We start from the raw sequence: 25,554 nt of genomic DNA, 5'->3' as shown, positions 1-25,554 counted from the left end.
GTCAGAAATACTAATTATGGCTCATTTCTAAAGAGTTTAATGATCTGCTTCTGTGGTTTTTGCTGATGGTGCACAAAAAGGCAGGTTCTTGACTCCTGCCTTGCTTGCAGGCAAAGGATTCAGCATGCATACCTTAATGGAGATCAGTCCCACAATGAGAGGGAGGAAAACCATCTCTTCTCCATCCCAGCTTTGCTTGCCATTCACTTCTATCTTGCCTTTCAGTTTCCAGCGCTGGCGACCATAACGCATGAAAATCTAAAAAAGAAAAATCCTCTCATTTTCTTGAGAAATCTGTTCTCATGATGCACAAGTATCAGAACAGAACTGGGGAAAGAGTCTGAGAAAGGCTGGAAGAGTTAGGTGGTGTAGGTGCTGCCCTTCCACTTCCCATCAAGTCAGAAGGAAAAATCTACTGGAGGATCTCTATCTCTCAGCTCTCCTAATTGCTCCTTTTGGTAGCGGACCCCTCACCCAAGTTTTTAACTTCATGTAACTTGATGACACATAACAAAGCTGCAAGGCTTTTAACCCCATTTACAGGGAAAGTGGCAGGGCAAGGGAGATTTGGGAGGGCAGGATGAAAGCACCAGTGGTCTATCCTAACATCTACAACTTGTTGGATCATCTGCCTTTCCAGGCAGGTGAGCTTTTGGCCACTCCCCATCAGAGACCTCCCCAGCTGTGAGGTTTTGGCTGTCTGATGACGGAAATGAATGACATCCATAGTGCAGTAACTCAATATGAAGCATCAAGAGCAGGAACACCACTTTGGGCCAGCTGGGAGACACCTGCACCAACTAATTGACCCCACAGAGGAAGCAGGAATCATTTGTCACAGGGAATGAGAGTGGGAACAAATGAATCTATGATCGAGGCAGCTAGGAAGTACTGGGTGGAGGGATCCACTATCAATCCACTGCAAATTTCTTGCAAGGTTAGGTCTGTTCTGGTAGAGCTGGAGGCTTTTATTTTAATCCATCTCTAATTAACACACTCCTGATGATCTCTACTGAAACACTGCAATGACCAGAGATCCTGATGCAGCCTCACAGCAGGTAACATCTGGGTCTCGAGAAATGGTTATTCAGTGTCTTTCTGCCACTTAGCTCTATGATGAAGTAGAGCCTATGCATTCAGTAAAGGATGCCTGCAAGGATGTGTTCCATTTGCATGGGATGGGGCATATGCTTTTTTCCAGGGGAATTAGAAACTTTTGTCACAAATAAGATTTTTAAAAGCTAAAAAAAAAAAAGTTGAAAGTTCTTCTAACAGCTATCATCCATTCCTCTGAATGCAAAATCCAGGTCTTCTGACAGATGTCCTGACAAAAGCAGACATACAGAGAAGGCAAGGTTTTTCAGAGCACATACGGGAAAAATAATAGCTGCTCAATTGAGGTGCTGATGTGAAAAGGTTTTATTCATCATGACATAAAAAGCAGCAGAGGTATGCCTTCCTTTTGATTCTTTGGCTATTTAATAAACAAACTGATGCAGACATACCTCATACTGATCTCCTGGGCAGAGCCGAGCGAAGCCAGCCAGACCTGAGAAGGAAAGACACAGAGGGGCTGTGGGAGGGCCTGGGCTGCCAAGCGTGGCTGAGCCCAGAAGTGGGGTGCCGTGGGGTGCCCGGAGCCACACTTGGACAGAAGAGACCAACACTCTCCCACAGCCCCCCAGCTGCTGTTTACATACCCCCTCCTACTACTGCCTGTGCACCCTCTGAACCAAGACAACCCACCATCCTAATTTTCTATTTTCTTCTTTTGTATAAAATCCATTGGGCTGTCGTTTCTTGCACATGGAAGATTTATACCTTCCAGCATTTTTCCCTGTTAGAGCCTGAAGTTTCCTTTTCTATAGTAACTACAGAAAAAGGAGAAACACCTTCCTGACATCACCTGGCTTCAGACCCTCAGCTGAGAGCCCCTCCCATGGCGAGGTGTAGGCGAGCTGCTGATCCTCCTGTAGTGCTGCTCAACGCTGTCTGACCGAGCTGCACACTTCAATACAGATCCCTTTTTAGCACATCTTCAGAGAGGCAGAGCAAGCAACAGGGGCTCCTTCTGCTTGGTGTTTCCATAACGTTATCATTCCCATAATAGCTGAGTGTCTTTCAATAGTAAGTGCATCACAAAATATGACTGACATCTGTAATACCAGATTAATTCCATTTTTCCCCAGACCAGGAGAAGTAGCACAGCAAAGCACTTGTGATCTATGTTTTGTTTGGGGTTTTTTAAGGTAGGACATAACAATGCTATTTTTATATCAGCATTGTGCATATGAAATGAAAGTTTGCTGAGGCTCCACACTGAAATCCAAGGGGAATTACCACCCCTCTCCTGGCCTGCTGACCTGCTCTTCCACACGACTCAACTGGTTGTTTTTCCCACAGAGGGAGCTTCTCCTTTCTCACAGATTCCCCTCAGTGTGCAGCCATTGCACTTGTTTTGGTATAAAAACTTACCCAGCTTTGCCTGTGTGAGCCTAAATCTACGCCTCTAGTGTTGCAGTGCCCAAACAAAGTGCCTTGAGGCCACATACAAAGGCTGTGGCAGAGAAAGGGATGCCCCAATGCAACACACAGGGGTGTGTTAAAATCAAGGCAAGTATGAGGAACCCTAGTGCTGCCTGTATTTGCAGGGATGAATTAGTCCTGCTAGCTGTACTGTAGCAGCAACTCAATCCCTGCATGCAGTCATGGGCTGTCCTCATGATCTGCTTATCTGCCTCTGCCATTTCTTTGACCAGAAAATAGTTTTCTTTGCTCATCTTAGTGTTCAGCAGAACAAAGAGGCCCTTGCACAGAGCTCATATTACCAATTCCTTTCTAATTTATTTACTGTTAATAAATAATTTAAGATTACTAGCACTCTACCACCACTTCTCTCTCCCCATCTGCGCTTTTATAAGAGAATTTGATCTCTCCTGGGACACATCACCAAAAGCATGTGAGGAAAATAAAAGGTCCTTTTTTTGCCCAGTGTATGGGGTGGGTGGGTGAGGAAACTCCAGCTTAAAACTCCATATGGATGTTGAAGTCTGTGAGCTGTGACTGGCCCAACCAGGCTGGCCAAGTCTTTTCAGCATGATGAAGCGGGGGCTAAATGCTGACTTGACAACAGGGCATAAGTACTTTCATAGGAAACAACACGGGACAGGTGATCACGGGGCTGTGGCAAGGAGGCAGGGCCACCTGGAGCTCAGGCAGCACATGCAGCTCTGCTGGTGTGCAGGATGCTGGACTCCTGGCTGCTGGTGGTGGGCTCCATGTAGCAGAGCCACCGGTGTGTCAGGCCAGCAAATTGTTCTCCCTTGAGTGAAACATCTGGGCTTTTCACCTCCTGCTGTCCTGGCTCTTCAAACAGCTATAAGGGCACTTTCCTGTACATCATATCAGGACATGCAGATTCCATACAGGAATTTCCACACTGGGTTTCCCTGGTAAATTTCAACAACTGATTAATCCTGACGAGTTAGCTAAGCCTGCTGGCACATTTATTATCTTGATTCTGAAAAATGATTAGGCTTTTATTTTTCTATAAATATCAGTCATAAAAGCTCTGTGCAGCTCCCCTGCTTCCTGACAGCATTGTGTAGGTTGGCTTGCTTTCAGTGTAAGTGACAGAGGGCACAAAATAAAAATAATTTTCACTGGAATGGCTAGGAACAGATAAGCTTTGGGGAGAGGAATGCTTTGATTTTAAATTAGATCCTAAAGTTAGCTAGATATGCTGCAGTATAACTTGAGGGGGAAACTTGCTGTGTGATCTGCAGGCTTTTTTGCCAGAGCTGCTGCAAGCCTTAGCAATAGCGATGGCTATATTGTCCTATAGGATTCCTATTCCTAGGGAAAACTATCTAGATAGAAATCTCAGATGCCCTAATTAGAGAATACTTAGTATGGCATTTCTCTAATTTGAGCTTCTTTACGTGATGCAAACTCTGTTCAGAAGCAGCTGCTGCTTGTGCTCTGTGCTCTGCTCCCGCACATGAGTGCAGTACCTGACTTCTCCAGAGCCCTTGAGCTCTGACAGAGGATTTGGCATCCAAAAGAGAAGAGGCCAGACCTCTTCAGACAAGACATTTGTGACACTGTGACACCTTCTGCAACATGTCCTGCTGCCAGGAACTTGCACTGCATTTACAGCAAGTAAAGAAATGCTCCAAGGGAGCTGGAAAATCCCTTTACACACTCTGACACTGCTTCATTCAACATGTCCATGCTGTGGTTCTGCTGTGGGCTCTTGTACAGAAATATCTGTCTCAGTCTCTGTGTGTTCATCTAAAACCTGAGGGATGGAGCTAGGAGAACTCCAACATCTGCTGCAATTGTTTTCTCTAACATGAGAGCGCAGAGTAGCTATTTTAATTTAATCTAAGATTAATCTTAATCTTATGCAATGAAATCATAGGAAACAACTGTGACAAGGCAGGCAGAATTAAAACCTGGTATGAGATTGTGACCTCTCAAAACTCCACCAGCAATACTGTGGATGTTTTAAATGGCAAGATATCAAGTGAAGAATTAAGAGTTCATGAATATTTAGATGCTGACTTTGTTTTATAGAACTATTCTCATGCCAGCGACTGAAGATCCAAAAAAGATATCCCCTCCCAATCTCTTCTTTAAGGCATTGAGTCTTAAAGGGATAACAGCATTAGCAATACCTGATGATCCATTGATGCTTCAAGTAAAACTGATTCCATTGTATTCAAACCCATAAACTACCCTTTCATAAAGACAAGGAATAAAATGGAAAGGCAAATGCCATCACAGAGTTATTTAGGAAAACCATCCCCAGCTTTTTGCTTTTTTTACATTTGGTCAAAAATAGTATTGGTCACAATTAGTAAAGAATTTAGAAATAGCTGATGTCAAATTAAAAAGCTATTTTAAATTTTGAGTTCAGCTCCATGGAAATTCAGATAATTTCCCAGTCACCTTCTCAAAGAATTACTGAAAATAGAGGCAAAAATGACAGCAGTCTTTGAAACTGAATTGCTTTGGCTGTTGGGAGGAGTCTTTGTGGGAGGTATTTAGTCTAGAAAACAAAAAGCAGAACCTCAGAAAGTCTGTACGCATTGGTGTTCCTGTTTCTGTAATCCTTTCCAGTGGGCAGGGGTGTGAAGGCTCAGCAATGGGTGAGAAACCCCACCTGTCATAAATGCATGTCACACAGCGCGTCTCAATTCCCTCACCAATGTGTGCAGCAACTGCTACTGTTTCTGAGAAAGAAGGGAAAGGTGAAAAGGCACTTACCTTTCATCTTGATGCAGAACTCCCCCAATAGGTTTTCCAGCTCTGCTTCTATGGTACACATGTTCTGTGTTGGAAAAGAGAACAGTGAGGGCAGACAAAACTACTCTGGGATTTTTTTTAAGGTCTGTTTGTAAGGATAGATTCAAGATATTTTGCAATAAAATCAATCTCTGAGCCATCCTTCTTGTTTAGCTAGGGCTGGCCCTAAAAATGGCAGCTATGCCTGCTTTTTTTGAGACTGCAACCCTGTGCTTCTCTGCTGCTGCATGCTAATCCTCATGATGGCAAAAGGGAAGCTTTGACCCTTGGAATGTAACCTGCTCACTGTTCTGGTCCTCTCCAGCCAGGACCCGTGCCAACAGCAGCTCTATGGCAAAGTGGCTCCCAGCATGATTTAATCTCTCAAGAAACATGGACTACATTAAGAAAGAAGGCTGTGAGAGACCCTCTCCAGTTCTTCCTTCAGGTTTTGGAAGGTTGTCACAGCTTGTGTGCTGGGAAGTCTGCAACACTATTAGACTTGTTCATCATCTCCTGCCTGCTTAATAAAATAGATTTTGATCACAGCAAGTACAACACACAGGATGCAGCATATGTCTCTAGGCACATCATTTCCAGTCAAGCTGCCATCCCTACATCTGCAGGTGGGAAGGAGGTAGTTGGAGTTTAAGTAGGTTTGGGGCAGATCTATGCTTTTGCTTTGGTGCTGCAGTTCCTAAGTATAACCCTGCTCCCATAGAGTCTAAACTGTTATTTCAAGGAACTCTTTGGGCCCATGTAACTTGTCTTTGTCAGTCATCAGATATTCACCTGAAGAAAAATAAATACTAATTCTTCTTTGATGAGTTTTCTTTTATTTCTGGATGAAACTCTTCCTGAAATTAGTGGCAAAGTTCCCATGGCTTAAAAACAGTGTGAGAGTGAAAAGAATGAACTGATGAGGATGTACCTCTGTGTACTCCTTGTAGCTCCTGTTGATTTCAGTCAAACTCTCTCGAGCTGCTTTGCTGGCAGGAGACATTGCAAAAGCTTGCTTCATTTTGCTGGCACCATCACAGAGACGTCTTTGGATGCAATAGGCTTCATAAAGCTCATCCACCTAGTGGGAACAAAGAAAGTGTGCTGAAAAAAACCCAGAATCCCCAGCAAAACAAAGCCAACACAATGAAGTAATTTGCATTAAAAGAAAACTCAGCCAAACCATTATACCCAATGGAGGGGCTGAGGAAATGAAGCTGTGATAGTGTTACAGTCTGTGGAAAAGAAACACAAGATGAAAGTAACTTCCACTGTAAAAATCTCAATAGAGCAACAGTAGATGCCAGCAATTCACCTGCTTGCCCTGCATGCCTCTAGCATTGCTACTCGTGTTCTCCCCATCGTACCAGTGAGGCAGGAAAGCAGCCAGCTTCTCAGACATCTCGCTGTGGAAGAGCTCTTTAAAGGGCAACTGCAACACTGCCCACACTGCCAAATGCAACTGGAACTGGTAAATGGCACATTTAGCAGGGTCAGCAGTGGCTCTGGTTCCCTAATATCAGCCATGGATCAAGGCTGTTGCAATATTTGACTAATATTGGAAGTTGGGAGTGATATTTTGCACTCTTACTGTCCATCCTCCAGAAACTGGGAGTCATACTAGGAATCAGCACAAGTAAAGCGCTTACAAACAGCTGATGTCAAGTTAAAACAGTATTTTGAACTTCAACTTCCCCAGACACATCTAGTCATTTTTTTTTATGCTCCCTTGACATAACTCAGGGACCCAACATATTGTAAGTGCTCTGAAGATTTGCAAAGCATAGTCACACACAGTTTGAAGTCTCACCTGGATCTAGATTCAGAGGAGCAATGGATTTACACACCTCGTGCTTTGGTTTCCCTTTTTCTTCTAATCCCTGTACTGAACGCACACATTTACTCTGAGTAATATATGTACATATATACTCCAGCTATATATAGTGGTTTATTATTTTTATAAACTAAATCTGCCAGATACAGAAGATGTGGGTTTTCTAACCTGACTATCAGAGTAAGGAGAAGGACAGGAACAGAAGAAGTGTCTCTTCTTTCTGCTTCTAACGTCCCTCCAAAAACAGGATCATATTTGGGTTTTACCTAAAATAACTCTTTCCATTGTTATCTCTGAAATCAAGAGGTCACTCTGCGTCCCACAGTGCTCCTGCTCAGCAATGGATTTTTATGGCATAATTTCTCTCTATGAAAGCATCCAGCACCTTGGCTTCATCAGTCTGTGACTCTGTGTGCTGCATTAGAGATGAGCCTGATGTGACAACCCAGGCATGTTTCAAATCCCATTTTCCAAGCCTGCTTAACCTCTATAATTTGTTTGGAACAGGGCTTGTCTTCCTGATGGCTTCAAAGCCTTGGGTCAATTTTTACAAGGCTACCTTGGATAACTGGTGGCTGAAGCCTCTGACCTGAGGGCACCCTACCCAAAACAGGGAATGCTTTACAAAGTGAAAGAGTTCAGCATAAATTAATGAAGACACAGGTAGCATCTTACCATTTTGAAGTTACAAAAAAAGCTTCCTGCACTCATACTCACTCCCATTTCTCTTGCTAGCCAGCAAGCTAAAGACAGCTACTATAAATAACTGTCACTTGGTATTTACTTCTGACATTGGAGTGGAGCCTTGGTCTGGGACTGATAATCCTGCTCCTGCCCATGTGAGTGTAGCTAGGACGTGCTCATCTGCTCCCCAAGTATGTGGGATCTGCTGTGGTGCACTCCATTTTCCTTGTTTTCCTTCCTTTACAGAGCAGTGGCAGGTAAAAGACAGAGGGCATCTCTGTGTCCCTGATTAAATACTGCTGAAAAAACCTTTTCTGTCATTAGAAACAAAGATGTTCCTCCACCTGCCCAAGCCTGTGGGCTTTAATGCCACACACTTGGTTCCTTTTGTCTCTGTTGCCATGGGTTACAGAGAACGAACTCAGTAGTTGGCAAGCCTGAGTAACACTGACCAGCGTTACCTCTTGCGTTTGGTGCTTTTCACTCTTATTATAAACCCAGAAACCATTAGCTCTGAGCAGGTTGAAGTGGGAAGGATTTGAATGGAAATGTTCTTCAAGTACTAATTTTTGTTATTCATGTTGCCAGCAAGGGAGTAGGTGGCTTGGGGAACAAAATCTCAGTCCATTGCTTCATGATTTATATTTTTATTTTCTGCTCCAAGAGTAAGAGGACTGAAATTAAAAGGTTTGGATAGGTTGTCATAATTACAGGACTTAAAGCTGCACAAATGCTTTTTAAATTACTCTCAAAAGACATTTCATCTGTCAAAAATAATTCATTCCTTTGTCAGGCTCAAAAAAGCAACTAATCACTAGCAGATATGTTTATAAGTAAGAGAATACACGCCATGGATTTCACCCAGCTCTAAAATGTATTAGTGTAAATCACAAGTACCTGCACCGATATTCTCACCGATGCATTCAAGTGGATGTGGGCCCCAAACCATGCAGCAAAAGCATTAGCAGTGAAATCCAGTAATAAATCCAAACTAGCTGCTGTGTGTGCTAGAGATAACTGCTGAATTAAATTACCTTCAGATGCAACTCTCCATGCTGTGAGATAGATTTTCCCCAGCAGGTCTCCAACCCGATGTTCTCTCTGTACCTAAAAGTATGTGGGAGTGTCTTGGGGCATAGCTGGACTTTGGGGTCTATGTGGAAACCCTTTCTTTGGCTCTGATCACCAGCCTATCATGGAAAAAACAGCCAATCTGGGAGTGGCCTCCCCAGCAAAAAGGGGTAGCAGGAGGCCAAGGGTTTGCTTCCTCAATAATATAGGAACAGATGCAGAAGAAAGATGATAGGAGAGAGCTCATTACCTTGCTAATGTGGAACTCCAGCCTTCTCATGTATCTCTCAACTGCTTTGATTTGCTGAAAGAAAGGAAAAGGCAGAGGTGAGGCACCTTTAAATAAATCAGTAAGCCACTGCTATGCTAGCTCTGCTAGTCCTCATGCATCTGAGATACTCCTCCTTAAAACACACAGGATTTCCATGACCATGAATCCAGAATCAGTTGTCCCACCCTATTACTGTTAAGCTGCTGCTGACAATGGAGCTCCTTCACTCCTTTACCTAATGTATATTTTTAAATAAGAGTTTTTATTTGATGGGATCTCTCTAGGTTTTCTGAATTATAAAAAAAAAACCAAACAAACAAAAAAAAACACCCAACCAAACAAAAAAAACCCAAAGAAAGCACAGCTTTTTTAAGTTAAAAAGTAATGTTTTCAATACTTTGAAATCCCATATTAATATTGATCAAGCTTTGCATTTCAAGATCCATTGTCTTCCTTAGCAAGCTCGTTTTGAGAATAAACTCAAGCTTGGCATTTTGACTGAAAAAAAAAGTCAGACCTTTTCAGGAAATGTTTTTGAAATATTTCTTTCACCCAAATTTTCCTGCAGGGAAAATGTATTTTCAATTTTTCTTTCTTCAGAACTCTCAGGAGCAGGAATGAACTGGGGCTTGACCTGGATTCCCCCCAGCCCCCTGTGCACTGCTATCAGCCCCCATCTGACTGGGGGCTGGCTAAGAGAATTTGCACAAAGGAATGGATTTAATGGCTGTCAGCTGACAGAAAAAGGAAGTCTCTCCTCTGCTTGCTTCCTTCCTTCCTTGCCTGGGAGGGGTCTGTCTCTCTGTCTGTGCCCATCCCAGAGCCAGTCTGACCTGGCAGACCTCAGAAAAAGGGTTGGTGGGGTACGTTTGATGCCAGATCAGTGAGCACACTGTGTTTGATGCTGCATTAGTGGGCAATACCAAAGTCCTGGGAAGAGGAGGGGAGTGGGACTTCTTCCTTTGAAAATGCAGGTGTTGGCATGGCCAGCAGATCCCTCTAAGAAAGGTTTCCATGTACACTGTATGGATATTAATGCTTCCCTGCAAAATGGGTGTTGAAGGGAGTAGCATACCTTATCTAAATCGTACAGGACTCCCTGCAACAGAGAACACAAAACTGATTAATTTTGCAACACAACAGCACCATGAGAAAGTATTTTATGACACTCAACAGAAATCACAAACAAGACAATGGCTAGAAGGGAAGAAGAGCATCAGTGCAAATTCCCTGTATCCCACACCCATCCCTTGGCTGCTCCAGCACCTCATGAAGGCCACTGTGCATCTACACATGAAAAAGCATGGCACGTACCAGGCGTGAGTTTCTTTTCATGTCTTTTAACTGAGCAGTCAGCTTATCCAGCTCTGTCTGGTGAACTTCCAGATACTCACTGCAAACACAAACCAGAGAACGATGCATGAGCTCTGCAGCACATACCAAGCTGGCTGATGACCATCCTAAAAGAAAATCCGCCTGACAAATGGCTTTCCTCACTGGATGTGTTTACAGACAAAATACTCATTTATGTTGATTTGTCCTAAAAGCAGCTCCCTGATGCCTTTTTGGGAATACATAGGAGCCCACTTATTTAACTATGTAAGGGCTCAATGTTCTCTTTACACTGAACAACCAGTTTCAAGTAAGCTAATCTGCTGCTCAGTTTATGGGCTGGTGCCTTCCAGTCGCTGCGCCTGTATCTGGCTGATTAAAGCCCTGTTATCATCTGGGATGTTATCTGAAAGGCAATACAAGCCTTTGATAGGACTCTAGGAAACTCAGAGGGAAAAAAACTCTGATGTTGAAATCCCAGACTTTGGGAGCTTTTCTCAAAATGTGAATGGAAATGGGATTCTGCCTCCTGTATTCCTGTTTCCCATACAAATATTTTAGATACTAAGTGTTGCAATCCAGACTTCAAGAGGTGTAGGTTCGTCTCTTATGAGGAAGGGTCCCTGTTTTGGTTTCTCTAGGCTCTAAAATGTCAAAGAAAGCTTCAGTCAACAAGCAGGATAAAAGCTCTTACTCCAGGCCACTCTTCAGGGCTCGGTAAACCTCTTCCATCCTTTTAGGCTGGGGTTCCTTGGGCGTGGTGCTGTTCTTATGGCCCAAATTATGCATTTTCTTCACCTTTGCTTGGGGCTTCTTGAGTGCTGAGGAATTTTCAATAAAGGAGTTACACCTGCAAAATGAACATCAAAGAAGAAGAAATCCCTATAAATCATAGAAATCTCAAAGGAGTTTAGCTTGAAGAAATCTTCTGATATTATCTCTGCTAGCAAAAAATTAATGTGCTTCTGTGCCTGCCAGTTAAAGGTCTGCATTTCTTTATGGGTTAAAAATCTGAGCAGCCTGGGATATTTGCTTCCCAAGACATAAGTGCTTGTCTGGAAATGCAAGGCTGAGTCTGAGGCTCATCAGACATTTCTCTGTCTTACACTATGCCCGTCCTAACTCACATTAGAGAGCCCATGAGAGAGCTGAGCTACATCCAGATGCTAAACAGAAAGGGGAGCCCAGACAATCTCAGGTGTAAAGCCTGCAGGTCCTAAGGAAGATTGGGATTTGATTAAGAGAGTTTCTGGAGAACAGCATCACACCACTGGTCCTGAGTATGGAGTGTATGGCAAAGTGAGGACAGTTGTGCTGCACACAGGTGCCTCTTTGGGGACTTTGCTGGTGGGTAGGTCAGCATCTAACAACCATCATGGACTTGGGCTGACAGTGGGAGGCCCTTTGGCTGCTGTTACTCCTCAGTTGCTAACTGGTGGTCTGGCACTGGGAGACTACACAAGTAAAGATCAATTGTAAAGTAGCCTCTGGGAGCATCCAGGACTGCGTGGCTTGGACATGCCTGATTCAAAGCCCTAGGTCCTGTGTGTAGCTAAGGGGCAGTGCACTGACAGGCTACACAGCCAAGCTCAGGGAAACAGCTTTCTTTTGGATTTGTAGTGGTGCAGCAATGAGAAAACTCTCTTTTAGGCAGCAGTGGTCTTAAACAGGAGGTGATGGCAAGTGTATCATGTGCAGTGTTCCTGCACATTTCACATGTTGAAAAGATCACTGCATAAGTTAAAACTGTTCTCTGAAATTCTCTCACAGCTCTGAGGCATGTGAGGAAGCCCTGCATTAATGGGGGAGAGGCAAACAGGCCGAGGGTAACACCTTAGTTATACAAAAAATATATAGAGACATTTTAGCCTAGGACATTTTATTTGGCAGAGAGTCAGAAAGATAGAAGTCCTCTCTCACCTCCTTTCCCCTTTCATCCCCTAAAGCCCAGAACTCCCTTACAGCCTGATTTTGAAATTCCCCTTAGAGAGCAAGGGCACTTGCCTGGACCGTCTTTCCTGAAGCCCGCTGAAGCCAGCGAAGGACTGACTTCTAATAATCCCATTAGGACCTCCTGGGGAGAATGAATGTGATCCTATTGACATGATGTCAGGGAGCCTTGGAGATATTCCTGAAAAACAACAGAAAACATGTCAGTGAGGGTGGAATTACAGTAAAAGGCAGGCAGTGAGGCCAGACAGCCTGGTGTCCATCCGTGACATTAAGGGGTACCTGAACCCCATGAAGGGCTGCAAACCAGGGCACAAATCTGTTTGCATTTCCAAATCATCTCCACTCAAGACCAAAACAATCCTTTTTTAACTTCTGACTTCCAGCCCAGGGTCTACTGAAAAATGTATCAGAGACACAAAGAGGGTCCGTATGTGGGACTAGAAACCAGATACTTCAATGTGATAATCCCAATGCCATCCCCAATTTCTGCTGTGCCTAGCATGCTTCACCCCCAGCCCCAGCGTCCCTATCTATCCTGGGAAGTATTATGGGAGCGTGCAGAGCTCTTGGAGGTACTCACCGTCACTGCAAAGTGTGATTATACACAGTAATAATTTTAAAAAGGATTGATACATCATGAACGCCCTGCAGCTCCCCTTTGATCCTTGCTCCCATGGCTGCTCAGCCCAGGGGCTGCTGAGAAGGAAGACACAGCGGCTGTGTGTGCAGCCATGACATGCCGTGATGAGAGGGATGCCCTCCACTGTGAAGAGAGAGGAGTAAACAAGCTCCAGGCACTGTATGTTCTGCATTTCACATGTCTGGGGGGGGCTCAGCAGGGAGGAAGCCCTTGCCCTCTGTGTGCTCATTTCCAATGCCCAGCTTGGCATCTGCACTAAACTAGGATGATTTCAATCCATCCACAAATAAATAGCAGCGAAGTGCTACGGTTCACAGCAACTCTGTCTGCTGCCACAAGGGAAAAGGGGGACGCCTTTGTCTTCCTTTTCTCCTTAATCCACTGTTTTTCTTGTCTCTGTCCTCGCCAGACAATTAAATTGATTTTTCTGCTGGCTTGGTTTTGTGCTGCTCTGGTAAGAGGAGTGGCCTCACCAATTTGTGAGGAGCACCATGGCCAACACAGGCCAGGCAGCAGGGCAGGGAGCAGTAGGAAAACGGGGATGCTGGAGAAGAGGGAGCTGGTCAGTGGGTGCTGCCAGACACAGCTCCCCCATCCTGCAGGACCCATCCTCTCACTGCCTCCATCCTTCCTGGGATGTCAGTTCAGCTGTTGACACCACTGGGCTGTGAAATGGACTGAGAAACTAGGCCAGCTTAAAAATAACCTGACAGGAAATGAAAAAGAGGAGTTTCAGCAGTTCTTTTCCATCTATTTTAAAAGCTGGATCCAGCCTGCCCCATGGCCCCAGTTTATTTCACTCCAGTAGCTTGGCTGAGGGATGAGCTTGGTAATGAAGCAGGGTGGTATGGCAGGGGCTGGAGCTGCCTGCAGTCAGTGGAGCTGATGCTCTGTGAAACTCTGACCTACAGGGCTGAAGGGGTGACAGCAAGTCTAAACCACCCTCTCATCCCCACAGGTCAGGAATGACTGCGAGTGCCCAATGAAACAGCCATTTGTGAAAGCCAGACATCTACCCTGTGAGCCTTCACAACTGAACATATTTATTAATGATAAGCACCAGAGCTACGTGGTGCTTGCATGGCAAACATTCACTGCAGAAAGCAAATATGTGGGGAAACATTGTGCACTGCTCAGTTATATTTAATTTGGAGCATTAAACTGGGCAAATATTCTTTGGGGTGGCAATGGGTGCCATGGCAAACTACTGTTTCTCTTTGGAGGAGACTGCATTGCCTAAGGAGCAGCTTTGTCAGGAATATTTCTGCAAGAACTCTGCCAGAAACATTTCTTCCAGTCCCAGCACCGCCAGCGCTACTGCTAATGAGACATTTTCTCTATTGCGCATCTTCCTGTTTTGGAAGTGAGGGTGTTCACCTGACTGAATAGCCTCAGAAATACCACACGGGGTGCAGTCAAAGACAGTTTTCTCTCCTCCCCTGTGGTCAGCAGGCAATGATACTTCACCATTCACGTCCCTGCCTAGCCCAGAGGCAGTCTGCTCAGCTCAGGGCTCAGAGAGTTTAACCACAGCAAGGATAAACCCCTGGGACACAGAAGCTGCTCTCGGGCAGACCAGGACCATGAGGAGCTGTATTGGGCAGAAACCCACGGAAAGAGGAGAGCATGGAGGGGCAGAGAGGTTCTGGAGCTGCTGCTTCTCACAAACTCAGAAGATACCACAGTGAGGATGCACTTTGGCTAACTCACACAGGGATAAACATGCTCCAGCCACAGCTGGAGGTACTTGAATCTTTGCTCACTGAGAGCCCAAATTTGGCTCTGTACTCACCCCCATGTGTAAGGCTCTCTGCACACCTCTGCAGGGCTGAGCTGCGCTCAGCCTTGCTGATACCTGGCACAGCACTTGCCAGAAGGCATTTTGCAGCTTCTAGGGTCAAACCTCACACCCCTATAGATAGTAGAGTTTCCCTGTGCCAGTTTATGCCTAACAGTTCAAACTCCACAGAGAGCCACCTCCTGCGAGACAGAGCGGAAACCACCCGATCACAGTACTCTGGGGGCTGCACAGCAAGTTCCCTTTGGGTTTGCAAATAACCTTTAGACAATTAAGCTGCAATCTGCATGCTTCCATACAAGGATTTGCATTAAAAATCTGGTCCAGAGTGCCAAGGACCAGAAAGAAAATCTCCTGCAAGTGTTCAGTACTTGCACAGCTTGACAGGATGATTAACACACACACCCTGACAACATCTGGAGACCTAGGAGGAGCTAAACAACACTGACAGTCAGAGGAGATTTAGCAGCATAAACATCAACCATCCCTCAAAAAATAAGAGAGATAAAACAAAACTCGAAGTTGGGCGCTAATAACAACCACACTGGCTTTGAAAAGGGCTTTAGATTCACAACTGTTGCAAAAATGCTAGCATCTTCTGCATGATGTCTCTTCTCTATTAATATGATCAGAACACTAATGGCTTTCACTCTGAACAGAATCTTAGTGTCCAAATTTGACTGTGCAGAAACACTGGAACTGTTTTGATTTTCTTTTCCTTTGGGCAAACTTAAAAAATAAATAATCTTGAAAAGGAATGTACTTATTTATTTTCTTTATTTTGCTCAAGCACTCAGATGGCTTTGAAAGGCTTTAGTAGCTAAGACTATCCCCAAGATACTAGAAAAAATGTGCAAGAAGTGCAATTGAAATGCAAATTGAAGACCTGCCTGGAGCTACTTTTGCTTTGCTTTTGCATAAAATGGTCAGAACTCAGAGCCCAGATAGGCTTGTGGCCTCTCCCTATATATTATATATAATCTTGGTGAATAATGTATGTTTAATTTCTGTACAGAAGAAAACTGAGATAAAAGGAGGTAGTAGTAGGAACTGGTGAAATCTCCCAGTTCTGTTCAGTTATTTTCCATTGGTCAGGTTAAAGGTTGACTCTATTGCACCAACACCATCTGTTCTTAAGATTTAAACTAATATTCGTAACATGACATTTCAGACACTTCCAACCAATCTCAGAAAATTGCATCAGCCCCTCGGCCCAGATTCCCAGAGACAATGGCTGCATATGGGCACCGCATTGATGGATTATTAATTGTTATGAATAACATTAATGATATCCATCTTGCAAACACTTTGAGTGATAAATTTCTGTTATGTTGTTGTGATACCCTCTGTTGAGAGGCATTTCTTCTCCTGCCTCTTAGACCATTCACAGGTCTCTCTGCTACCAACTACATAAACCTACCTCTGAATTTAATAATACAGCTGTATCCTGATGATACGCTTGGGTACAGTTGCTAGTACAATTTCAGCAAGGCTCAGCCCCTGAGGGCTCACCCAGATCTCTTACTGACCTGATGGGTATCCCCACAGCTGAACACTGCTAAGGGCATTCTGGTGCTATGCCAAGGGAGCGATCAAGTTTCTCAGTCTACATTTAGCAGTTAATGTGATATAATGCTACTGTCTTCTACATGCAATATAAATATTGCTCTCAATATAATGCAAGTTGCACATCCAAAATGATATTAAATGCTTCTGTGATTTGAGAGGTCCACTTCAGCAGTGGATATAATGACTACACTTACACTTTTAAATCTATATAGTTAATGAACCAGGGATGTTCCATTTCAAAAAGACAGCAGTCTCCTTACTGCTAATATAAGCATGCCCTGTGTAGAAGTATAATTAATATAATTAGTACTGCCCATGCTAAGTGCACAGCAGTTGAATGATGAGCCCATCAGTGAGTCAAGGGATAAGGTGAAATCCTATCAGTACTCCTCTGCCCTCTTTGCTGACAGCTTGCAGCACAGAATGGCAGATAATTGATGATGTGTCTGTCCCCAGGGAAATGAAAGTCCCCTCTCTCAGCTCTTCTTTCAGTCTGGAAATGGGGAAGCAGCTGAGCCTGAGCTAATGAGTAGGGAAGGGACAATCACTTTCGCAGGGCTGCCCTCTCTTCATCACCCTCAGCATAGACCTCTACCTCCCACAGTGCCAAAATATTTGATAAACAGTATTTGGTTCAAGCTAAGAGGGGAAATTCAGGCTGAAACATATTTGCTAAATCTAGTCTAACTTTTGCACAGCCTTTTTTTCTTTGCTTCTTCCCCATGACCAGTTTGGAGATGGTATTTTTTGCTCACCACATGACGAGGGGAAGTTGGTTTTGCTAGACATGTGCTAACAACCATGCAAAGCTGCAATATACAGTGGTGAGGGTGCCCTTGATTCCTCCTGTTCTCCCTGTGTAGCAGCTGCAGTTATGGCTCCAGGTCTAGAATTTGCTGTAAGGGGTAAGGGAGCTGTCTGCAGCTAAGGCTTTGAGGACACTTTGGGAGTATGTATAATTGCTGATTAAATGGGAATGTGGGATAGGGCTGAGTGACTGAAAGCATCCTTGATCATCCTTTCTTCCTATATTATTCTCTTGTGTGACACATGGTTCAAGTCCGTTCTGGATCTAAGGAGAGGTAATCCCTGCAGTGAGATGGTTTGTATGTTATCTATGATGGTCTGCAGACTGCCTGTTAAAAATCAAGTGATAATTATCTAGGTTAAGGCGAGCTGAGGGGGTCCACTAACTAATGTGACTGGATGGCTACAAAAGTCAACCAATTCTGTCTGGGGTGCTAGGAACATTTCTTACCTGCAAACCTGGGGTATGTCCGACAAATGAGCCAATATCTTTGTGACTAATGAAAGAAAAGAACATTTTCCTCTCTCATCTATGCCAAGGTCTATATTCTGCCTATTGGGAGGGCTGGCCTACAAAGGAGAAAAACTTTTAAATGCAATGAGATGACATTTAGGACCATGCATCTCTCCAAAAGACAACCACAATAAGGGAAGGAACTGTTATGCCCTAGTAGTCATGTCATACTCCAAAACAGCCAAATCTTTCTGCTTTGCACTCATAAGCCCAAAGAACAAAATGAAATTCTAAACTTACACACGCTCAGCTCAGCGCCAAGCTCATTCAGTCCACCCTCAATTCATGCTGCTTGCTTTTGTAGCCTAAGTCTAGTAATTTTTAATATTCCTTTTCCAATTTCTTCCTTCTGATTTAGCTGAATCACTTTGGCAATACAAGGCCAGCATGGCCAGTAGCCCAAATTACCGCCTGGAATTTATGATTTCCATGTTCCCTAGGCTCCTAGAAGGTACAGAGGCATGCATCTTGGATGAGAAAGTAGACATCCTTTTGGGTTTTTAAACATAAAAATTTGACAGTGCTATGTGGATAAGAGTGCTCAGGAGCATTATAAAAACTTTCACAAGAAATTTAATTCTTGCACAAGAGGTTTTACACTTTCAGGACAAAAACTCTTAAGCTTGGATGAGCAGGCTCATAATTTCTGTCTGTGTACAGGTGGAAGCACCTGTAGAAAGGTGTCTTTTGTTGGTCACTCGATTACACAAATCAACCTTCATGGCACATTTTATGCTCCCAGTGACTGGGCTGCTCCTCCCTTGTGCAGGGCAGCATTTGCTAGAACTGTACAGACATGAGAGCTCCATCTCCAAGAACTATTCTTGGTTGCCAGAATCATGTGCATTTGTTCCACCCAAGTCCAAGGCTTAGAGATATTCCTAAATAGTAGCATATGGCTGCACCGACAGGCATGCTTCCCAAGCCTACATCAGCCGGTGAAAGGCCAGCACACCCGTGAGCTCCACGCATTAATTTTAGCATACAGAACGAGCCATGTGGGCTTCCCCACGCGGCTGAAGAGCAGTGCTGCACAGAGAAGGAGCTGCAGCTGAGATGGAGCCCCCTCCTTCAAACAAGATGTGGGAGCACATGGGACTCACTTGGGTGGGCACCAAAGCCATTGGCAGCCACAGCACAGGAAGAGAAACTTCTGCCCCGTCTCTTGCAGCAACAAGAATCTTTGCTGAGCCCACTGCAGCTCATCCTGCTCTCCCCGAGGCGGTCTCTGCCCTCACCATGGACATCCTCAGCATTGACTATCCAGCAGGATCTCTCTGAAGGCTTGAGCACACTTCTCACTGACGACTTTATGTCCATCAGGGACACCCACAGTGATTCTTGTATTAGCTGTATTTCAATACCTTCAGTTCAGGTGGATTCTGTTCTTGCAATGTACAAAGAAATGTTTATGCAACTGATGCGTCTTTTATAGCTCTTAAGCCCCCAGCTGGGAGCTTTACTTTTTCATGCAGAAATCCCTGCAAGTGAACACAAGCTGCCATTACCTGTTTCTAATAAATGAAAATGTAGTATTTCAGTACCAAATTTCAGCTTTTGTTTCAAATTGTAACAAGCCTTAGGAAAAAGGCTTGTACTTTATGGCCTCATTTCTGTAAGAACATTTTAAACGTTGCATGTAAGGGCATTTTCAATTCAAATGCTAGCTCATCACTAGACATCCTGACCAGAAATACAAATTGTCTACCATCTGTAACAGCCCACGTTGTTCTTCTGCTCCTCCTACCCAAACCAGATGATGTACATGAACCTTTTTATTGCAAAAAAGCAACAGTAATAGTAAGAAGAAAGCTAACAGCCCAGGTGAAGAGCAAAATGGTAAAGTAGATATGGCTGTAAGTGCATAGAACCTGAATAGCTGATGCTCCCACTGCAATATATTAGCTCCATATATTCAGTAAGTTATCTCTCACACCAGTCTAGGTTCCAAAGTAAGTGTGAGGACTTTGCATTTCATTTTATGTTTATTGTAAAACATGCCTTTGGCTCTAATTCTCATCACCTCACTAGAACACAGAAATAAGGATTGGCAGTGGCTAAGGTGAAAGCAGCACTCTTTTTGTCTCATACCACAGTTAGCCTTCTTCCTCCCCTTTTTGCAGCAACTCCTTCACCAGAGCTCTCAGTGCAATGCCCCCATTTCTCTCTTTTTGTTGCCAGGGAGCCTCTGCTTAACCTCCCTTCAGAGAAAAGACCTTCCCCCTTAGTATAGTTGAAAACCTAAGGAGAGGGAAATGCAAATGAGTCATTTCACTGTAATAAACCCAAGGAAAATAAACTTGATCCTAAATGGCTCCGCACACAACAGATGGGTTCGTGGCAGCTGACCTCCTTTTTTTTTTTCAGTTCCAACATTTATCTCACACTGGTGGCTGGGGTGAGCATGCGCAGGAGCCCACATGAAGCCCTCCCTAATCTTGCTCCCTACATCATTACAGACATAGAGCAATCATATTCAGCTTGCATTAGCATAAATAAGCAAAATTTGATCTTGTACTTATGAGTGTGGCTGAGGGATCAGAATCTGACCATCTAATTACATTTGACATTCATTTATCTCAAACCCACCCCAGTATGCAGAATTATCTTTAATTAGAAGTCAACTCCAATTCTACTCATCACTGATAATTCTTTATGTCAATGTAAGATTTAATTAAAAACAAAGTCCCACTGCCATTCAAGTGCTGGCAAATAATCTAAAGAAAAAGCACTTCTGAAACCCAACCGAGAACAATCCTCTCATGCTTTAAATCCACCTTGCACAAAATCCCTAACAAGCGGTTCAGCGGAGTGGCCTGAGCACACAATTAACCACACTGTCATTCTCGCAGCACTGCACAGCCATAAAGGTGCAAGACTCTGGGCAGCTCTGTTATCTACCCCTGCATCAGGAGACAAACTACAAGGAGCAATCTTGCGAGCAGTAGTAAGACTAGCAGGATGCAACACAGGTTATGGGAACTCCTCCAGCCAGGAGCAGCCTGACTACTTCTCTACCTCTTTTAGCATAGGCCTGGTTGACCACAGATGTTGGGTGGAATTTTAATTTCTTAGCTCAGACCACAAGAAATGACCAACTGATTGCCCATTTTGGCAAGCACTAGTGTTAGGGAAGGCCCAGGAACCCGTGAGTGCTACAGGTAGTCTCCCTTCACCCTTACTGACTAACAGGAACATCTGGAGTAACAAGCCCAGGAGTCCATCTGAGCACAAGTGGAGTAAGACAGCCCTGATGTCAACAGACACAGCTCCAGTGGGAGTCCTCTGGCAAAATCCATGATGAATCTGAGCAGTGACCTAAATTTGCATGTCAAGTGTAAGCAGCACAGAGTGGCTTCACTTTCTCAGACTGTGCAAGGAATGAATATAAAAATCTTCTCCATGACAGGAAAAAAAAGCAATGGCTAGAAAAGTTGTCCTTGAGAATGCTGATTTCTTTAATTACTTTGCACCAATATTTTTGCTGTTTTACAATCCTCATTTAATGCAGATGGCAGCAGCATGGGCAAGGACAGTACATTTCTTTGCATCTGCAGGAAAGTAAATGCATCAAGTAAACACATGCAGGATGGTTTGGGTAACCAGTGGGCTGCTCTAGAGATTATTTGTTTTCCCTGAGCCAAGACAGACAAACTGGCTGTTCTCGGTATCCACTCCAGGTACGCTCTAATATAAGCATGAGTGAGCTAAATTAAACAAGTACGCCAGGCTTTTCATCCCTGAAAGGAAAGTAAAACATCATTGTTGTCAAATCCCTTCAGCCACTAATGAGATACAAACGCTTTGCTGCTCCTCTTTAAATACATGGGATTAGGGTGACTTAAAACTCTGTAGATGTTTATATGATCATTCTATTTCCAGGAGTGTCGTAATGGCACACTGCTCCCTAAAATACTGTTCAAGATACACTGTTACATGAACTAGGAGAAGATTTTTAAAGCTGGATGTTCTTCTCCCAGACATGAGCATTGCAGAAACAGATTTATTTAATCTTTTTGACACCTTACAAGAATAGCCACCTAAAGAGCATTGCCATAAAAGTCCTGCGTTACTTCATTTACATTTGGCTATAGCATCTGTATGAAGCTCTCTTGCAGTGCATCAAGTAGCTGAACACTGTCCATGCACAACCAAGAATTGCTGTCTGCTCTGATGCAACTCGCTTGTCTCTTGGCTTCAGCTCATTTTCAAATTCAAAACTTGAGTCTTCTTACATACATGACTTTAAAAAATTTTATTTAAAGTTATGGCAGAGTTTATTATTCTCTTGGCTACAGTATTTTAAGCTTAAAAAACCTCTTCAAGGCACAGGATATAAGAGTACACATCTAATACCATGAAACAGCCTAAATTTCTCCCAAAACACCATCATTTTCTCTGGTCAGGATCATTAAAGGATTTGTAAGAAGCATCTGAAGAGCATAATGGGGTAAGGGTCTATGCTAGGGTCCCTCTTGGGAACAGTTTGTGTTTGTGACACTGGTGCTAGAAAAAGAGGGCTGATGACCAACAGGGCAGCTGAGCAAAACAGAAAAGGTGATTGCTTTGTGCAGACTGCCAGAAGACACAGCTATCCTAACCCTGTCCCACACAGTTTTCTTATACCAGGTATCCACAAAAAGAGCAGAACAGCTTTATAGACACACAAGTGTTTACAGGAACCACTTGAGAAAACATCTGTAGTTTTAGGCAGACCTTTTCTCCTTGCCACCACTTTCTGAAACCACATTTCATTTCAACACTTATCAAGATGACTCAACAATGTGCAACTGGAGCCCAGAAAGCCAGCAACATTCTATGCTGCATGAAAAGCAACGTGGGCAGCAGGGCGAGGGACACTGCCCCTCTGCTCTGGTGAGACCCCATGTCAAGTACTGCATCCACGCCTAGGGCCCCCAGCACAGGAAAGACATGGACATGCTGGAGTGAGTCCTGAGGAGGCCACAGACATGATCAGAGGGATGGAGCACCTCCTGCAAAGACAGGCTGAGAGAGTTGGGGTTGTTCATCTGGCAAAGAGAAAGCACCGGAGAGACTGGACTGTAGCCTTTCAGTACTTGAAGTGGGCTCATAAGAAAGATGGGGTCAAACTTCTCAGCAGGCCCTGCAGTAACAGGACAAGAGGCAATCTTTTATAACTAAAAGAGGGTTGGTTTAGACTAGATACAAGGAAGAAATTTACAATGAGGGTGTTGAAACACTGGAACATCTACAACAGAGCAGCAGCAGATGCTCCATTCCTGGAAACATTTGAGGTTGACTTGGACTCTACATTGAGCAAACCTGCTCTGCTGGAAGGTGCTCCTGATAGGGGCAGGATTGGAACTAGATGGCCCTTAAAGATCCCTTCCAACACAAACCATCCTACAACTCTGAGTTTCTCAGCACAGAAAAGCTGTTCCCGCTTGTCTCTGCAATGGCTTTCTGCTCCTTGGGGCAAAGGAGGTTACGCTGAACAGACACTGGCACAGTTCTGGTTTGGGCCAGAGAGGGCTTTCTTACACAACTACTGTGCATATTTTGGGAAGCATGGACCAAGGATCATTCCCAAAGCAGTCCTGATGTGCCTTCCTCCTCTGAAAGGCAGGGGAGCTTAATGCCATAGATACAGGCTGGTCTGTGCCTGCTGCTGTTTCTGCCCAAAAACATTAACAAATGTCTGTAGTTTGCTGTCACAGACAAAGCCAACTCAAACCCGACGAAACCCTTAAATCTAGAGCAGTAGATCTAGTCAGGGTTAATTAATAAATTTAATTTGTAGTGGACATTAAAAAAACCCAAATCCCGAGTTTAAAATGCCATATCCTCCAGCTATGCTATAGGATTAGTTACCATTTGAGTTTTCTAGACACAGAGACATTACAGATAAATCGAGCATGAACCAAAAAGATCTGACAGGGCTTTTGTCACTGAACTACAAGGTAATTATCTTGTAACTTTTCATTACACAAATTAAGGCAGTGCATCTTGGCACATCCCTGCTATTCCACAGTATGCCATTTAAAAGAAAGATCTACAGGGGCCATTGCAGGTTAATGACAAGCTTTTAGGAATGACCACGTAGCTTGTCCTCTGCTGCCCTTCCTTTCTTCTTTCCTTCTCTGTTGATTTCTGCATTTTCCTATTCATGTCATATTAACAGACCATCATTAAGGATATAGGAAAAGGAGAATATTGTGGCTTTTCATGAGGATGGAAAATTATTTTGCCCTTCTGCCAATGGAGGCAATTGTCTTCCTCAGCTGGTGGCAGCATGACATGCCCACCAGAAATACAGTGCCTGGAGGAACCCTGTGTACAGGGTTCAGTTTAAGATAGGAGCTGCTACACTGGATCCACTGCTGCCACCTTCTCTACTAGGAAGGAAGATTGTTTTCTTTTTAAGGGTAGAGTTAGGAGAGAATGGGAAAAAAGCAACCCTTTGATGGTTAATTGCATATGAAAAGCCATCTAACATTCAGGGAACTTCTGTTTTCAGTGTAGGGCATGGAAATCAAATGTATTGAAAGCACTTCCAGTCCAGCACCTGCATGACGGAACAAGTCTTTGCGGTCCAGCTGTCATCTGGGGAGATGATGACACTATCTCCCTCTGATTTCAAAGGAAGCAAAAACCTAGTTTATGTAGGCAAATTTTTAAGCTGATTATTCTCTGGCCTCAGCTGAGTCTTAGCATTTTTAATATAGCTTTGGTTTGGTTTTGTGTAGCACAGATGACTTATTGCAGTGAGCAACTCCAGCTCCTGGCTTTATTAATCTGAACATCTAATAAACTAAACATTCTTGTCTGTTTATTTTAGCAAACATCTCTTCTTATACATAAGATTTTATGTATATCTAAGTAGATGTGACCTGCAAGTGTCACACTGAATTCGAAAAAAAGCTTTGTGAATCAAAGAGCACCTCACAGCCAACTCTTCCAATGCCACCAACACCTCTTTGTGAAAAGCCAAGTCCTTCTTTGAACAGAACACTGTTTTGTGGATGTACTGAATGAGACAAGGAAGGGGCAGTCAGTCATGCAGGGCAACACATTACACACTTAATTGAGCATTGGCAACAGCACTGTCACCCACTGACGTGCCTCTGTGGTTGGGAAAGTGCACAGGTTGCTGCCATGATCCAGCAATGCTTACAGGGGTGACCAGAGAAAAAGGTGTGTCCATACCCAAGGAGGCTCACTGGCCAAAGACTACTTGCAGGGATATTATGGCACAGAGCTGTAACATACACTACTACTTCTGTACCATGGTTAAAAAATTTTAAAACCAAACATTTTAAGCTGCTTCATTATGGAAAATACATTTTCCTTCATGTTACACAACAAGAAAATGCCTATCAGGCTTTGAATACAGAGTGACACAGTCTGCCCTACCTGCCTGCAGCAGTATCACAGACCACTGTCACCATCTCAACTCCAAGCACAAGCCTTGATCCTCAAAGCATTTTCTAAGGCATCCGCAAGGGGTGCATTTGCTACAAGCAAAAATTTTATTCCTCTGTTCAAATTCAGACTTCTAGCAGATGCAAGACAAATCTGACAATAAAGAAAGACACCTCACTGAGGCACAAATCAAGCAGTTTTGGCTGGTCCGACAGCAAGATGTTAATTTGAGGAAAGAGAAGGGAAGTTCTGGTGTTCAACCTTGCATGGTCTGTTGAAAAATGAACCTTCTGCAGCTATGTACAGATGCTTATTTGCCTGTCTCCTACAGATTTCACTGATAAGGAGTTCCTTCTTTTGGTCAGCTCAAATACAAATATATAAACAG

The 25,554-nt window shown here is 43.8% G+C and overlaps 1 protein-coding gene across 6 annotated transcripts in view; it reads right to left on the bottom strand.

Annotated features, from left to right (window-relative positions):
* Positions 1-25,554, bottom strand: part of RIPOR2 (RHO family interacting cell polarization regulator 2) — a 109,575-nt gene that overhangs the window by 21,487 nt on the left and 62,534 nt on the right. For all 6 annotated transcript variants that reach the window (XM_030971904.1, XM_030971905.1, XM_030971907.1 and 3 more), the window contains exons 2-10: positions 12,486-12,612; positions 11,176-11,331; positions 10,464-10,542; positions 10,225-10,248; positions 9,129-9,182; positions 6,221-6,370; positions 5,272-5,335; positions 1,506-1,549; positions 133-258 (exon numbers count right to left, since the gene is read on the bottom strand). In XM_030971904.1, the coding sequence (XP_030827764.1) occupies positions 133-258; positions 1,506-1,549; positions 5,272-5,335; positions 6,221-6,370; positions 9,129-9,182; positions 10,225-10,248; positions 10,464-10,542; positions 11,176-11,331; positions 12,486-12,612 (824 nt within the window). The remainder of the gene's footprint in view (positions 1-132; positions 259-1,505; positions 1,550-5,271; positions 5,336-6,220; positions 6,371-9,128; positions 9,183-10,224; positions 10,249-10,463; positions 10,543-11,175; positions 11,332-12,485; positions 12,613-25,554) is intronic.

Source organism: Camarhynchus parvulus, chromosome 2 (genome assembly GCF_901933205.1).
Source record: "Camarhynchus parvulus chromosome 2, STF_HiC, whole genome shotgun sequence".
Taxonomy (NCBI): Eukaryota; Metazoa; Chordata; class Aves; order Passeriformes; family Thraupidae; genus Camarhynchus; species Camarhynchus parvulus.
This window is presented reverse-complemented; position numbering and strand designations above follow the sequence as displayed.